The 18728-nt window shown below is 31.7% G+C and overlaps 1 protein-coding gene across 1 annotated transcript in view; it reads left to right on the top strand.

Moving 5' to 3' along the window:
- Positions 1-18728, top strand: part of LOC143066818 (furin-1-like) — a 42748-nt gene that overhangs the window by 9990 nt on the left and 14030 nt on the right. Inside the window, exons 4-7 of the mRNA XM_076239628.1 lie at positions 787-959; positions 11158-11361; positions 16708-16808; positions 18237-18346. Coding sequence (XP_076095743.1) covers positions 787-959; positions 11158-11361; positions 16708-16808; positions 18237-18346 — 588 coding nt within the window. The remainder of the gene's footprint in view (positions 1-786; positions 960-11157; positions 11362-16707; positions 16809-18236; positions 18347-18728) is intronic.

Raw genomic sequence — 18728 nt, 5'->3', positions numbered from 1 at the left:
TTGTTTTCTATTTGTACGGTTGGTTGATATAGTCCAGCGTTTGATTTTGTTAGGTTTTCATGACTTTTTGTTTTTTAAATTTACACTGAATTCCGTTTTTTCGTTAATACTATTTTACACACAAATGTGCCTCTTTAACTCTGTTTAAAGATTACCGAAAAATACATCAGTATCAGATAAAATAAGAAAAAAATAGTCAAAAGATGCAGCGAACGAAATGCATGATTAACGTTTTCTTTTTAGCCCCCTCTTAAAATCAAATAGTTGCTCCCTATTATGGACAATAGACAATTGTATGATAATTCAGATAAATCACCATTCTAGCTTAAGAGTATACCACTATGGTCTCAAGACAGTAAGTTGTGAATTACCTCGATTACTTACTCGTAAGTTGAAAATGGTCTAAATATCCGGAAACGACGTCCTTCAGTTGTTGATGCCAGTAACATAATATGATATCATATCACAAATAGTGAAAAACACTGATTTGATATTTATTTACGTCTAACAAAGGTGTTATATCAAATAGTCGCTCATCCTACCTCGTTTGCAAGCCCCGGATGACGTTTGGTAGTTACCATTAAATTATGCACCAAATATTTGAAGTATCGCATTAAAAAACCCACAAAAGCTAAGTCAGATATATCAATTAAATCTTGATCTCACTTCAATTTCAACCCAGTCAAAAGTATTTCTCGCTGTCATTGCATATTCATGTATCAATAGATATGTTATGCTTTACAAACACTGTACAGCCTAAGAGACACGATTCATTTCTTTTAAAAGGAATTCGGATATTGGGAAAATACCCTATAACAGATTCAGAGGAAGCCCAAGGTCTTTCTCACTATCTGTCAAATGTTGATATATACAGCAATAGTTGGGGAGCTACTGACGGTACTGGTTTTACTGGCCCTGGTTCAGTGACAAAGGCAGCATTGCTGGATGGAGTGACGAATGTAAGTAGCCATTTTGTTCTTTTTTGTGTCGTTTGGTTATGCCTAATTGACATATTGTTCCGGTTTAAGTAGAGTACAGATTATGAATCTACAAAATTTTACTCGCTGGCGTTGGAAATATACTTATCGCATTGACACATTTAGCCTCATTTTTCTTTTTATCTTCTGCATCTCTTCAGATATATATCAAATCAAAATTTCGAGGTTTTGAGCGTAATAGGATTATAAGAAAAGATATTCGGTAAAAGTCGAAATACAACAACATAGCTACAAAAATAACCTAACGACATCTAGAGGACAACGTATAGCCTGCACAATAGACAGGTGTAAAAAGATTTAACTGAAACAATCAAAGATCTGTCATTAACAGTCAATTCTCCAATTGACGAAAAAAAAATTCAGATACGATAACTACGGACGAGGTTCCAAACTGAGGACAGTCACATGCAAATGTGGCTCGGTTATATACTAGCTGTGAGATCTCAACCTTATCCATTTTATTGATCTATATTTGCAGATCAACAAAAGTAAAATTCAGAACAGTACAAGAATTCAATCCACTTTTACTGGTTACACACGTTAAAGCTGTAACATTGCAACTCTATTTCATTATATATTCTACCTATTTCATTTCTTCAACTACATGTCAAAGCATGGAATAATATCAAACGAACCGGATTAACACGATATTTTTACAGTTCGAAATTCACCAATTTTACCTCAAGTTGAATTTTTAATGTTTTCAAAGCTATACAAACACTGTTGACAACAGATAAAGAAAGCTATCTTGAAACTGTCAGTGAAATTACTTTTACGGGACTTCTATTTAAATTAACTTTAAATCAGACTTATGAAGGAAAATTCGACACAATAATAGTATCTTTCAATTTACAATGCAGTTCTCAATCTGTTTGAAATCTAAAGTATCGACATACTTTTTTTTTCTCTCTAAACAATTGTTCTATTGCTTATAGTACTACTATTACTTTTAGACATGTTACGAAAGGGTATATTGTCGTCGCTGAGGTTGACAAATTGGACTTTAATTAGGGGACTCAAGTCGAAGACAAACTGAGTTCAATTTGTCGTTCCATTTCTTTTTTTACATTTTTTTCTCTTTGCTCATGGTGTATCTCATAGTTTTTTCCCGAATGAAATTGGTATAACAGAAATTTCGATTTGCCTTAAAGTTTTCTTTAAAAAAGACGAAGTTATAAGCAAACTAAAAACGAAAATGACAGGGTATCCCCATATAGCATGTTACATGTGGATACAAACGTTCTGCAATGTTTAAAAGTTGAAAATAGTTTGAGGAGTTTATGATGCAAAATAGGCACCGTCTTTTCCCGATAGAAAGCACGTTTAACCAAAAACGTAAAAAGAATAAATAAAAATACTACGTACATGTATATAATAATTTGTAGTTCTATATTTTTGAGGAAGATGGAGAAAAGGGGGTGGGGGTTCTTTCGTGTCGTACTCTTTTTTCTCGGCTTTCCTTCTCTCTTTTCTCCTAGATCTATTTCCGTTATGTAATACCCTAATCCTTATCAGTGAACTATTATGGAATTTATATTAAATATTCATTTCTCACGGAATAAATGTTATGGAATATTCGTTTCATAATCAATATTTATAATGAAATTGTCAATAATAATGTTTCCAAAGGGACATCTGAAATAAGGAACAACTGTACGTTGACATTTAATAATGTTCAGTTTAAACATAAGGTCCAATTGGTACACAGGAAATTGAAAGCTTTAAATCAATTTTATTTTTTAATACGATATATCCACTGTTTGCAACAGCATTAATTGTTCTAGATAAAAAGGATGTTCTTATCCCAAGCATAAAAACATAGCCGTATTTGACCCAACCTTTTTCAACTTTTGATCTTTAGTGCTGTACAACTTTGTTCTTTTTTTTTTCGCTTTCGATCTTTTATATCTGGGCGTCACTGGTGAGTCTTGTGTAAACAAGGCGCGTTTTTGGCGTATTGAATTTTAAACCTGATTCTTTTTGTTATTCATTAATCATGTGTTTCTTTGTCTAATACGTTCTGCTATTTATTTGTATTGTAGTCCTGTAATATTATGTTGTCATTTCAATGTTATATTTAACATTGCCATTAAAGTGCGAGGTTTGGCATGCCACAAAACCAGGGTCAACCCACCATTTTTTCCTTTAAAAATGTCCTGTACTAAGTCAGGAATATGGCCATTGTTATATTATAGTTCGTTTCTGTGTGTGTTACAATTTAACGTTGCGTCGTTTGTTTTCTCTTATTTTTGAGTGTAAATTGACATTGCGATAAGACGTGTAACGGTACTTGTCTATCCCAAATTCTTGTATTTGGTTTTGATGTTATATTTGTTATTCTCGTGGGATTTTGTCTGATGCTTGGTCCGTTTCTGTGTGTGTTACATTGTAGTGTTGTGTCGTTGTTCTCCTCTTATATTTATGCGTTTCCCTCAGTTTTAGTTTGTTACCCCGATTTTGTTTTTTGTCCATGGATTTATGAGTTTGAACAGCGGTATACTACTGTTGCCTTTATTTAAATATATATTTGTCAACCTCAGCATCGGATATCTACCATTTCGTACCACGTCTATTTATAATAATAATCAAATTCTTTATAATACAAAAATTTCTCAAAATCCGAATTTGCAGAGAGCATGCACTCATCGATATGTTCTATTTTTATAATACACGCGAAGTTTCAGTTTTAACCACCGGACCACGATTTTAAATCTAAATATTGTTTTTCCAAAAAATAGCAGACGGAATAGAAGACACCTGTTTATTTTCTTCGCAAAATATATATCGTCGTGGAGTTGAATATAACTGGTGCTTATTCGGAGGTGAATAAAGTTAGATTCGGAGAGATAAAGAAAGTTCATATATATATTCATGAAATGAAATTGTACATTCGCGATATTTTCGCTGTAATACTTATTATTATTATACTAAGTCTTATAGTTTGTTCTTGCTGTGTCGCGCCAAAAGCGTCAGAACGCTTTATAATTTTGTTAAGTTGCACAATGCTTGTAATACAAAGAGCTTATATGTTTAATCCATGTCATGTAATAACGGAGTCTAATTCCCCTAAATCACTAACATATATTTATCCTTGTTACATTGTCACAATTGAATAATAACCGGATAAAACCTCACAAATAATTTTTTAACAAACCAACAGCACCCAATAAAAAAATAAAATAAAACACTGAGCCGCCGATTCTTTGACATATTTAATGTTATAAGCTATAATGTGTCAGATTAAATTTTACATAAACCTTGTTTCGGTAGGGGAAGAGAAAATAATGTAATTATCAGTATCCGTTTTGTTTTGATCTTAATCACGTTTATTATTGTATTCTGTTAACTACACTTAGCGCACAAAATATCATGGAAATGTAAGAAATATAATCTAAAGATAATTTCTATGTAAGCCTGAAGCAATCATCATTCAAGATTTTATAACAAATTATATTTAAATCTCTATTTTCGATGATGAAATACACATGGTAATTGGCATACATGTCATATCTTTTAAAGTTCTCATTTTGTACTCATTGATTGATTAATTATTGATTGTTCACCATCTAGTGGCAAGTATTTCATGCAATATTAAAGGAAAGGGCTTATTAACAATATATCCGTTAATATGTAGGTTCTACAAAGTAAATAGACCGAGACGAAGGGAACTAAATTGAGTTTGCCATTGTGAAAGGCTGATATGTTGGATCGATAAGAAATCATAGTTTGCCTCTCACCGGGGTACCAACCACGTCCCCGTTTTGATCAAATGAATATTTTAATATTATTGCTTCCATGATAAAAAAAGTATAATATTTATTGAAAATATCGTATGGCAATACACGTATATCGTTTAACATGTGTGTACCTTAAAAAAACTTACATAGTCCATCGCGGCGATGTGATTCAGGTCTATATTTTAAAAGTATTTAAATCCTTTAAATGAAGCCTGTATTGTGAATATTTAACTAAATTTATAACCAATGATAAAAGGTTTATCATCTAAATAGATGAATCGAAACGTGCTAACAGGTGTTAGAGAAATTGACAACTTTGTTGAATGTGTAAGACACTCGAAATCAAAAATTGTGTGTTTATCCAATCGATATCGTATTTATTTGTTCAAAGTCCGAAACTCGGCGAGAATAATCATCCGGTTATCGACATTAGATAATTTAGATAATCCACGAGTAACTATGAAAGAACATTTAATGATTATCAAATAAATTCCCACTGGTACCAATTTTAGAATCTACATGGATACTAGTATCTAGTAACATCAGGACTGTTAACAGTGAATAAATTGTCTGAAAACATGACCTCCACCTCATTCGTTATGAGCCTGCCCCAAGTCAGGAGTGTATAGTTCGGTGGATGTTGTTGGTTTGATGTCTGGCATATTTGTTTTTCGTAAACTGTTTTATTATAAATAATGCTGTTAGTTTATTAATTTTTTACTTGTTTCAAATTTTTCATGTCGGGTTACTTTATAGCTGACTATACGGTATGGGTTTTTCTCAATGTTGAAGGCCTTACATCCACTTTATTTGAACTTTGAAGGATAATTGTCTTATTGACAATCCTACCACATCTCCTTATTTTAATATTGCAAAACAAAATCTACAATAATGTTTATATGACTGAAACCATCAAATGACTCGATATGCAGTTATTGCACTATACAAAATTTTAACGAACTTTGATGTTTTTGTACATCATCTTGAAAACAGTAATGGATAGAGAGATACTGTAAACAGTCGGAAAGCTGACCCCGGTTTGACCCCATTTCCTCAAAGTGAACATTCTTGAGTATATAAGAAATATATTACTCAACTCATTTATGGATTAAACTCATTTTTTTCTCTCAAAATGTGTCTTCAAAGTCAAGGTGTTGACGAAAAAAATTGGTCACAGAAAATTAAAATCGTAATTTTCTTTCTTAACTTCTCGGGAAGCTATGCTGAATTTAAATTATGTTATGTAACATAACTTGGACTATAATATGTAAAATTTGTGCCAGTTGATATGCTAAGATACGCAAATGTGCCAGTTAGATGTTTCGATATTTCTGACGAATCGGGGCCGACGGTAATTCATGAGTTACGTCCCTTTGTTTGACACTTTCATGAACAAACTATTGTTATATCAAGCACTATATGCTGTTATTTACATGTGGATATTATTAAAATAATCTTATTAAATATATTTTGATACTGTAAACATGTGCCAAAAAAATAGAGAAACACATTTTATCACTTTTCAGAACTCAGTCCAAGTGAAATACGTGTCCCTATGTGCCATAATAGGGTTAATAATTGTAAAATATTAATTTAATATTCCAAGAGTTAATTTAATATTCATGTTTTGGTAAGTATTTTTACTGCTGCTACCAAATTATTTTGACACAGAAATAAATATCTACTTAATTTATACAAGGGGTAGTCTAAATATTCATGAATAATGGATCAAGACAGTATTAACATGATAAAAAACAGGAATTCCTTTTCATTACTGACACTTGCAAGTTGGTCCTACCTTTTTCATTTAAACTTAAAAGAGATCATAATGAAAGTATCTGAATGTAAATCTTCATCATTTTAAATTTATAAAGGGAAAATTAGTTTGCAATCCTTGTATGAACAAACTAAATATAACAATACATGTTGTCTCATTGATTTCATGCAAGTTATAGTTCTATAGTGCCTAACAAGATTTTGTGAGGGAATTCGATGTTTGCTATACCACTGTTCAATTAAACGCACTTTATGACAATACTACTATACCAATTGTAATGAAAATGTTTGCAGTGTTTTGAGAAATGATTTTACTTTGTAGTCACGTATTGGTTGTGAAACATTTTATGTTTTAAAAGGACGAATTTCCTGTATAAAGTCAATAATTATGTGGACTTTTGAAGCCCAAACTTTGTATTGCCTTAAATACATACATGAAAGTTCCGAAAACTGTACCAACACACAACGACATGTTTATGAAATGATAGCAAAACTTTGGTTTGACAAATTTTTATTCGTTATTGCAAAAAAATAAACTTTGAATATCTTACATTTTCTCCCTACCCAGTTTACCCCTATTACTTATTCTGATGTGGACCGGTCATTGTTATTGAAAATTACGGAATTTGATTGGATTAAATTATTACTAGTTTACCTTCAAACTGTTTATGCTTTTCGTACATGACTATTGGTTAAATCAGAACGTGCATGAATGTGACAGTAAGTAAAATGACCTTCAAACTGGACACTGGATGAGTCCATGTTATGTTTTATCAATGGAAGTATAGGTACGGAAGGTAAGAATTGCCAATTCTCCTATTTTCACAATTTTCTCCAAATACACAGTAGATAGATTATTTTTTAATAGGCAATTGCGGAGAAAAACAGAAAAAAGTTTAGAAATAAGAAGTTTTATTCCAATCAACAAGTCATTTTTTGAAGAGAAATGCCAACATACATTTTACGCACGGCTACGCCAGGTAAACATATTATAATCTTACAAAAAAAATATCATTTTTCAGTCTCATAGGAACATACTAATTACAATAAATCCCAAACTAAAGAAGTCATTATATAACGTCAAAATATGTCCGATCTACCTATGTTGGGACCCAAAAAGTCAACACGATCGTTTTAAGGTCAATTTCGTCTACCTCACAAAATCTTATTAGGCACTATAATGAATGGACTCAAATTATAAAAGTAACACTAAACCAATAAATAAATGGTGCTTATCATGAACTTGAAAATGAATAAGCAAAATAGACTCAGTAATATTTTTCTTTTTCTATTTAAAAAAATAATAATAACATTAAAAAAACTATGCATTTTTACATTTGTATAAAAGTATTTCAGAGTAGTTTCTGGGGGCTAAGTCAACAATTATGTTTTAGATCACCAGTCAAAATTAAGTCACACTTCATGTCAGTATGATAATGCTTTGAAGATTGATTAAAATGATACTCTGAAAGAGATTGTTTGAAGGCAGCAAACATTTGTTTTCAGGGAGGGGGGGAACTATGCATTTTTTCCAGACAAGTTAAAAACAATTCTTCTCTTTCAATTTTAGCATTTCATTTAATGGCAGCTGAGGGTAAAACAAACATTTTTTTTCTCAGGTTCGAAAAAAAATTATTTTTTATCCAAAAATTGGAAACAAACTTTTTTTTTCAAAACAATCAATAGCCACCACCCCTACCCCCACCAGAAAATCAAATGGTTGTTGGCTGTCTAAGTTCTAATTTAGGACAATACTTTCTCATTTACTTTTGCAGGATTCCTTTATCACAAAAAAAAAATATATTATTATAAACGACGAATGTGTTTTATGTCAGTCATCTAAAGCAGTTAAGGTTGTGCAAAGACAGTATAAGATTTCCTTACCTTGTTTTAGTTAAGTCATACATTTCACTGACTTAAAGAGAATAATTAATCCAGTCAAATATTCACAGCTGATATCGCCATTATTTTTTCAAACAAACATACTAAATGTGTGTACATTGACTGTGTTCAGATGCCAGGTGACATCGATGTGTAAGACCGAAAAACTACAATGTCAAAAAATGTCTTTCTTTTGGAATTTAGTTCAAACGGGGTTTCCCAAGGGGTAATAGAACGTTATACTTGATGCTTTTTTTTTAATTTTGAGATACGTATTATTAATATTGTTTGTATAGTACATATAGTATATATGTTAATCTGTGAAAAATAGAAGAAAATAATTTTAAACGACGATCAACGGCATTACGGGATCGTTAAAAGACGGCCAATTTGACATGTTTGAGATTTTTTTTCCTTTTGATAATAAACTCCATGCTTAACAAATCGAAATAAATCTATTTCAGACCCAAATGGCAAGTAGGAAACTGAAAAAAAGATAAACTTCCAAATTGGCGCCAAAAAAAAAAATTCCGCGAAATTAACGCAATTTCAGAATGGCGGGTTTTAATATCAGTCCCATTGTTGTCTTAAGAAAGTAGCAACAACGGTCGTTTCTAAGGGCTTGCTTTCCGACTGTAAACCTTGAAATAAGTAAAGAAAAACGTGGGATTTACAAATAATTTATTGTGGTCTTTGGTATCATAGTTACTCTTCTTAGTGAATTCTTACTCAAGGTGGTACCCAACACTACAGGGAGATAACTCTGTAAAATCAGCTTAACGTTTTAATCATATTGTATTAATGTTTAGAAAATATTAAGCTTCTCAATGATCAAATTAGTGTTTGTCAAACTGTTATATGTCCAATGATTTTTTTCTGAGGAAACGCTTGGTTCAAGTTTTTTGATTTTTTTTATATTTTTGTCAAAGGGTCAAAGTAAATATTTTGACAAAGTTTTATGAAAATTAAACGCGCCAAATTAGTCAAGGTGTTAGGTACCACCTTAAATCGACAAAAAAGAAACAAATCAAGGTGCATCGGAAAGGTAATCGTTGCTTCTGTTAAATGTTATGATAAGTCAAAACAATATAAGTCAACTAATCATACTAATGTCACTTTGAATCTTTGGTGGAATACCTGAAAAAGAAGATATTCAAGTGTGTGTTGTTTGTGCAACTCAATGTTTGCCGAACGATAAGCGTTTCATCAGAAAAAAAAAGAATTCACAGAGCTGAATGTGTCATGGTCCTGTTTTTATCAAATGTGGTTTTAGTGCTAAGACCAGATTTCACTCCAGACAATGTATTAGCAAAAAATCAGGCCAAATGTGCAACAGAACCTGATACCCATACATTTTGTTTAATAAAACACAATTGTCGATTTCAGTGCATGTTGGAAATTTCAAACACTTCAGTAAATTTTATTTTTGATTGTTAAAGTTCTTGAAATGCAAGCTTTTTTTTGTAAAATGCCTGAAAAAATTCGTTAATATCTTACACAGACATGTTAGAGAAGGCCTATAAAGTTTTCAGGCATTTCACAAAATACAACATTTAAAAAAGAAAACTGGTAACATAATTATATTAACTTATTAGAAGTTTGCCGTTTTAGTGTCTGAAAGGATTCGTTGTTCCAACACAAATATACTTTGGTTGAGTCGTGTAAACCACTCGTACTAGTGGGATATACTAGTTATTTAAGGAATGACTGTAATATTTTTTCTGTCTATGAAGAAATAACATAAAAAATTTGGTGCACACTGAACAACGCGCGTAGCGGGTTATTTAACAGTGTGCACCACATTTTTTATGTTATTTCGTAGAAAACAATGGAAAAACGTTGATGACGTCACGGTCACATGACTAAATTATGTCTATGGGCTCATAACAAAATAACGTCAGCCAATCAGAAGACGCGTTGCATCCAAAATTAAATTATAAAACATTACATAGAAAGAGTTTGATTATGAAACATTGAAGGAAGATGCATTCAGTCATTAATCGATTAAAAATACCGGTTATTATGCTGAATACAAATAGATATTTTATATTCATAACATATTATATATCTACCTAAAACATACTGAAAATGATCGGTTTTGACGTTGGCATCAATGTATGTTCGTACTGATGTAATATTATATTGTTTCATTGCTTGTATGATTGAGATATATAGATAAGAAGCTTTTAAAGATGTGGTATGAGTGCCAATGAGACAACTATTTATCCAAGTCTCAATGTGCAAGTAAACAGTTATAGGTCAAAGTACGACCTTCACCGCGGAGCCTTTAAGTTCAACTTGAACTTGGCTCACATCAGCAAGTTTATATTAAGAGCCCAAAAAAGACTAGTGTAAAACAATTAAAACAGAAAAACCAACGGTCTGCATTTTGTAGTAATTTAAAACGTGCATGTTTAATAAAGAAATGCACTTTATTTTACATTTTTTAGGAATTTGCAGATCTGTTTGATTAGAAGAAAGATAGCTGACTCAATCTTCAGATCTTTCCTTAATCATACCCTTCTTAACACACAAGAATGCTAGCTAATCGTACTTCTGGTCAACTCTGAATGCAATGCAATGTCTTTCAAAATCCAGTATTAGGACGACTATTTACTCGAAAATTTAAACTGAATCAACATATTTTATAAAGTTTGAGAGTGGTCATCGTTTACCGTAGGAATCGGGATAGTTGTTTAGCGATAAAAACCTTTGAGAGCTTCTTGTCATATAAGGTATCTATTGCAACACTTAACACATTGCAGGGAAGGAATGGCAAAGGTGCTATTTACATATGGGCAGCAGGTAATGGACAAACTAATGACAACTGTAATGGTGACGGATATGTTAACAGTATATATACTGTAGCCATTTCTAGTGCACAGATTGGTCAAAATGCATGGTACTCAGAAGTATGTGCTCCTGCCTTAGCTGTAGCATATGGTGGCAGCGAGGATGACAGATATTTAGTAAGTCTAATATTTTCCATGATAAAACCTTTGGAGGAAATCTATATTGTGCAAGCTATCTGTTATACGCGTACATTTTTGTTGTTGTGTTTGTTTAGAGGAAGATAATTATTTTGTAAATCAATAAACTTATTAAAGCAGTTAATAGAAAAGGAGTAGAATTTAAGAATGAAAACTTGTAGGTTTTTTTTTAAATTCCTGTTCCCAATATTTATCTATTTCATTACAAAAATATTTATATTAGGTATTTGATTTCATTGATTTATTGGAACTCCTGATGACAATTTTCCAACTTTCAATTGATTTTGATATTCATTATAACATTTATAATGAATATATCCAATTGCAAATTCGGTACTGATCTGTGTTGACCGACACATTAACGTTCTTATTCCTACGTATAGTATTTTAATTTGCATGTCCTCTCTCTTTATAGTGCGTTTAAGAATTTTATACAATGGGCAACCTTTACACGTACGTACTTTACACGTACTTATGTTATTGAGTACAAACTATTTAATTTTTCCGTGAATAACTTTCACTAACTTAAAGCAACTTAAAGCATCTTTAGGACTATAAATATTAGATACCATATATACAAAACATGTGGCAGCAATGAAAAATGCTCTTGCTTATCTCAGAATAGAATGGCATTTATTCACTCTCGGCTGTAAATTTTAAATCGGCGAGCCTTGCGTTTTTAATTTGGAAATTTAACTGTCACGAGTGGAGTGGATAAATATCGTATTACAGTCAATAAGTGGAAGAATCTATTTATACTGCAACTAGTTGTGTTTATGTCCATAGCTATACTTTGTATAATGTCAATTTCATCTTGGAATACTTTCTCCACAATCAGGGATTCATTAAAGGATGAAATTAAGTTTGACATTATTTTGTGTTACGATTTATCAAGGTATTAATTTAGTATTAAAAATATTATAAAAATAATATTAGGTCAATGTCATCAAAATATAAACTGTTTTGTACTCGGCGCAAAACTGGGGAAGGGCTCGGTAGAACCTCGCCCTTCCCCAGCCTCATACAAAAAAAACTATATTTTTCTGACATTGACATATATGTATGAGATTCTCTACGATAGATCAGTCGGAAACCCGGTTGAAATAGAACAAAAAAATCGAAGCTCTTTGTTAGAGAAGGCGATAAATGTGTACTGTATTGTTTACTATAGTGACAAAAATTTTAAAAGTTAATAGAAACAAAGAAAATTACAATTTTCTTCTCAATTACGAGGTGTTTTATTTTAAAAACACCATTTGCATATGTTTTCAATTTATCTAGTACATAGTTAAGCAGAACAATTAGATTTCAAGTCGACGACATGGGTATCTTTCAAGTTGGATAAAGAAAATGCTTAACCTCCGATTTTTTTGAAAAAATTACCACGGACCTATAACATATCAATCTATTAGTTCAAAAATTTTCGTGTCTGCCCTTCCATTATGTTACTCAAGAAAAAATTCCTTAAAATGGGTAACAATTGTATCGAAAAGAGAAAATCGAGTGCACCTTTTTATGTTAGGGCGTGTTTGAGTTGAATATTTAGTCTTGATATCGTACAAAGTAAGATTATTTCATACATGTATATATCAAAGCTACAGATTGACTTTATAACACAAAAAAATAACAGTACTAAAAGATGAAATATATGGGTCAAGTGAAATATCTATCTAATGAGTCACAAAAAACAGAGAAGGTGTGTTCGAATAGTTATTTTTTAATGAAAGTACTTGACGACATTCTTTCAAGTTGGATGATGAAAATGCATATCTTTGAAAAAATATAATTTTTTGTGTGTGAAAACTAGGGTTTATAGTCTTTATACACTAAAAAAATCTAGTCTGCCCTTCCACGAAATTTTTAATTAGAATTTTTTTAAATGTTTATGAATTTTCGAAAATTCCACATGACAACCGTTCAGACAATAGTTTTAAGTTGAATCAATGCAGACAAGATCATTAACTGATGCTCATTAGCTCGTTGATACATTTGTCTTTTAAAATACAACTGATATATAAGGATCGTAATGGTGCAATGTGGATAAATTTATCGGTTTCCATGAGCAAAATTGGTAGCGCGTTATCCCTACAATGGCTTCCATTTCTACGATTGTAAAAGAAATGAACTGGCGTAATGGGGAGATAATTCTGACGAAGTAGGATCCTGACTGAGATAATTCAGCTGATCAGTAAAATTCCACCTTCATGCCTTATATATCATGTACTGTGTTACGACACTAAAAAAGACCATGGAGGAAAGTTAACACCCAATGCTTTATTTTTGTAAAGGCCAGGAAAGAAAAAAAAATTGCTTCGGCAACTTTTCAAATCTAACATTGTTTGGCTGATATTAAGACGAATTAAATATACAAAATATGTTGTCAGCCTTGTATCACAATCACTGGTGATCCGATCGAAAACATCTGTCGTAGTACTGTCACTGATATTTATATATATATATATATATATAATATTTGTATATATGTAATATTTATAATATAACTAGAACACACCCGTGATATCGCGGGTGCGTGACTGAATTAAAGTATATAACTTTGCGTAAGCCTTATTTTAGTATTTGGATTGTCATTTGATAAAGTCATGCCGATTATAAGATGCACAGTTTTCTCTGCTTTCAAAATCGTTCTGTTTGAACCCGTCGACCTGGAACTTATCAATTATTGGTAATATTAATTATTTGGAAAACAAAAGGTCCTGGAATGGAGTATTTTCTTAATCAACAGCATTGTCCTATATTTATTAATTTAGTTATAAATAAAGTTGAATTCTTTGATTCATTGTTTTATGTCATGCCCGCTAACACATTGAAAAACTGTACCTATATGTCTTATTTTAAGTCCAGATTTTTAGTATTTGTATTGTTATCTTAGAAAGTCTTACTGCTGTAAAAACTGCAATAGGGAACAATTTGACAGTGATTGAATTTAGTAGTGTCAACCCTGTGATTATAACTCGTGTATATAGCAAAATCCAAAATACACCAGTTGGTGGTGCGCCTGTCCGATGAAAAACGTACAGATAAGGTAATAGGTTACAGGTGAATATACTATTGGTATCGGTATCGGAATCGACCCGGATCTTGTTAATTATTGGCAATATTAATTATGTGTAAAACAAAAGGGTCTGGAGTGGTGTAAATTTTAATCAACATCATTGTCCTATATTGAATATATATAAAATTGAATTCTTTGATTTGTTGTTTTTACCCCATGACGGCTGACAAATTGGACCTCGTTATTTTAGTATTATAGATATATTAGTATTTGCCAAATTTGGTCTGTATAAATCTTGGTCAAATCGATTGCAAAGGTTACTGTGATTAGATATATAACCCTAGCTTATTCCATCTTCCATTAAGATCCATACTGTCGTAGAGTCTGCATGTTTGCGGGATATATACAGTAAATATGTAGTCACGTCCTTTTTGATAGAGAACGTAAAATGCTCGAATACCCGAAATATTTGCTGCTGGACGTTAAGTTATCAACAATATAGGTACAAGCAATATTGTGATTCATTAAATAAATTTTAAATGGTTTCTAGAACTGTAACGGATAATTATAAAAATATTGTCACTTAGAATTGATTTTTTTCACCGTTAACTATATGTACACTCGAAAATTGCCGTTATAAATTTCTGTGTGTAAAATCCCACGTGAATAATTTTATTCTTGATTTCTAAAGTTATTTTTTTCAAAAAGAAACACAAAAGACATCAATAACTTAGATAAACCTCTTTTTTTCTGAAGATATTACATATCAGAATTAAAAAAGAAGGTTGAAATGATTTTGTTTAATTTACCAGCACAATAGCCACCAGGCATCCTCGGAATAGAAACACGATATGTTAAACACCCTGTTATCACCATTGGACTGCAGATGCAATACGCACCACATATTAAAATCTGCTATAAACGAATGAAAATACACTGTATTGCAGTGGCAATCGGAAACACGGACAATAGCATTTAATAGAAATCGGAAACACAGATAATAGCTATTAATAGAAATCGGGAACACAGAATCCATTGCATATGCCGTGTCGTTAGCTGGAAATAGGGTGTTTGGTAACTAGTGTAGTTTAAATAAAACCTGATGTCTGTTCGTCAAAAATATGCAATTATCATTAAATCCTTCAATAAATCGTAGATAAATTAGTTACTTTCCCAAACTGAAGCCAGTATTTAGACAATATGAGGCTATAGTCCTATTCTAAGTAACAAAGACCTAAACGCGTAAGCCAAAATTCTTCTCGTAATTTGGAGACTAAAAGATATAAATACCAATCGGACATACTATGTATGTTAGCATTACTTTGGGTCCTTATTTCGTAGGCAGATAAATATTTTTTACGGTTTTATTTTCGTATCTCTTAGCTTTTACATGCCTCATTTTCTGCCCCTTTAATTAATAATTATACATATAATTATATAATAAAACCTATAAAACAAATTCCCATACATTTCGGTCATTACGGCCTTCTTCATTGGAATAAATTACAACATTGAAACAACAATTACATCGCTTGGATACATTACGTTATAATAACTTATATGACGTTCATTTGCCGCGTGATGTCTTTTTTAATATACATATTTTTATTATCGCTCATATATTGTATTGAGTCCTTCAAGTTCTAAAGTTTTTTATTTTTTTTTATCCAAAAGGCTTCTTTAGTTTTTTTGTAAATTTCTGTTCCAAAAACTCTTTCTATGGCGGTAACTTTTAATTTTTCCATCGAATGCTTGTGCTAAATGAAGTGGTTGGTTACCGGATCTTCTATTTTGTTTGTTCGTATTTTTGAAAAGTCCAATAGCATACGTTGATATAGTGTATCACCCGTTTGTCCTACATATATAACTTTTTCACATTTTGTGCAATTAATAGCATATACTACGCCTACGGTTTTACAATCTGTCACTGAAAGGTATATTCTTTCCCGGTGTTGTCACAAAATACCTTGGTTTGATTTTAAGTGTGAGCATAATGCACATGCATATGTTTACCACATGGTCCACATCTATTTGTTTGTTTATAAAATAGTAAATTATGCTGTCTGTGCACTAAGATGTATTTTATGTTGTTATCGCGCTTAAATTCCACGACAGGTTGGATCGGGAAATATTTTCTATAGCCTGTTAGTTTGTGGAGAATTTTAAGATTTTTTTCTTAGAATCGAATGTATAATATATTAACAACTTAACATATCCAGTTAACTAAGACGTCTAATGATATATAATCAATAACAATGGCTTTTGTAACAAAAATATCGAAGGAAAATCAAATCAAAATATGTTAATTTCAGACAACTACTACAATAGGATCAGAATGCAAAAGTGCTATACAGGGGACGTCGTACTCAGCACCTTTAGTGTCTGGTATAGTTGCTCTAACACTGGAGGCAAAGTAAGTGTTTTAGTTACCTCTGTTTATTTTTCTAAATGTGGGGGCAAATTAAATTCTTTTAGTCACTACTTTGGATTTCTCGTAACAATGGAGGAAAAGTTAGTTCTTTCATAGATATAGGAAGATGTGGTGTGAGTGCCAATGAGACAACTCTCCATCCAAATAACAATTTACAAAAAGTAAACCATTATAGGTCAATGTACGGCCTTCAACACGGAGCCTTGGCTCACACCGAACAACAAGCTATTAAGGGCCCCAAAATAACTAGTGTAAAACCATTCAAACGGGAAAAACCAACGGTCTAATCTATATAAGAAAAAAAAAACGAAAACCGAGAAACACGTATAAATTACATAAACAAACGACAACTACTGTACATCAGATACCTGACTTAGGACAGGTGCAAACATTTGCAGCAGGATTAAACGTTTTAATGGACCCAAGCCTTCTCCCTTTTTCTGAAACAATAGCATAACATCACCATTTCAATAATATCTCTCACACTGGAGGCAAAGTAAGTATTTCTTTATACTGGAGACAAAGTGAGTTCTGTTAGTCATTGCTTTTCGTGTCTCTAACACTTGAGACACAGTAAGTTCTTTTGGTCAATTCTATTGATTTCCCAAACACTAGAATGAAAGTTATTCTGTTATTTCAGTCACTATTATTGGTTTCTTTAACACTGGAGATAAAGTAAGTTCTTTAAGTCAATTCTATTGATTCCCTAACACTAGAGGCAAAGTTATTAAGTTCTTTTAGTCACTACTATTGGTTTCTATAACACTGGAGATAAAGTAAGTTCTGTTAGTCACTTCTACTGATTTCTCTAACAATGGAGATAAAGTAAGTTCTTTAAGTCACTTCTATTGAATTCTTTAACACTAGAGGCAAAGTAAGTTCTTTTAGTCACTACTATTGGTTTCTTTAACACTGGTGATAAAGTAAGTTCTTTCGGTGATTCTACTGATTTCCCTAACACTAGAGCAAAGTTAGTAAGTTCTTTTAGTAACTACTTTTGGTTTCTATAAAAATGGAGATAAAGTAAGTTCTTTTAGTCACTTCAGTTGATTTTTTAAAACTTGAGACAAAGTAAGTTCGTTTAGTCACTTCTATTGATTTCTCCAACACTGGTGATAAAGTAAGTTCTTTTAATTACTTCTATCGATTTCTTCAACACGAGAGATATGGCACATGTAAACCATATCACCCATGAAAACTAATGGTATAATTTATGTAAAAAATATTGAACGAAAAACAAACAATACGTTTCACAGGAATAACGACTATCACTGAATATTTTGATTAACTAATGCTAGGTTCCCGGTAATACATTTTTTTCCAACTTAAAAACGTTTACATTGCATATTCAGAGTTAACTTTTGTTAATTATATATTTTATTTTATTTTCCATTTTTTAACCCATTAAAGTTCTGACCTAACTTGGAGAGACATCCAGCACCTGATTGTTTTCACATCAAGTAGGAGTGGTTTGAGTGACACCTACTCTAATTGGACAATGAACGGGGCAAATAAAGAATGTGAGTTTTTGAGTGATAAGGATATCAAAAACGGATCTTGGAAGATCCACACGAGTACAACTGCGCACTCGAACAGATCTAGATAACTATATTTTAGCTTTTAGCTTTTTATTCAATTAACACTAACATTAACACGTTGTTTACTGTTGGTAAATAATATTTTTTCATCAAAGCACCACAGTTTCAAATCATGGTATTTCACACCATCAACATTACTGTGCGTGTTTTAATGGAAAATCTTAGATGATGTTTGTTGAATTTGTTTTCAGCTTTTTAAGATTGGGACGATTTACATAGAAAGAACCGGATACATTTTGTAAACATTTGTGTATTATTATAATGACCTCTACATTCTTAAAACGTTGGATTGATTTTATAACAA

Source organism: Mytilus galloprovincialis, chromosome 3 (genome assembly GCF_965363235.1).
Source record: "Mytilus galloprovincialis chromosome 3, xbMytGall1.hap1.1, whole genome shotgun sequence".
Taxonomy (NCBI): Eukaryota; Metazoa; Mollusca; class Bivalvia; order Mytilida; family Mytilidae; genus Mytilus; species Mytilus galloprovincialis.
This window is presented reverse-complemented; position numbering and strand designations above follow the sequence as displayed.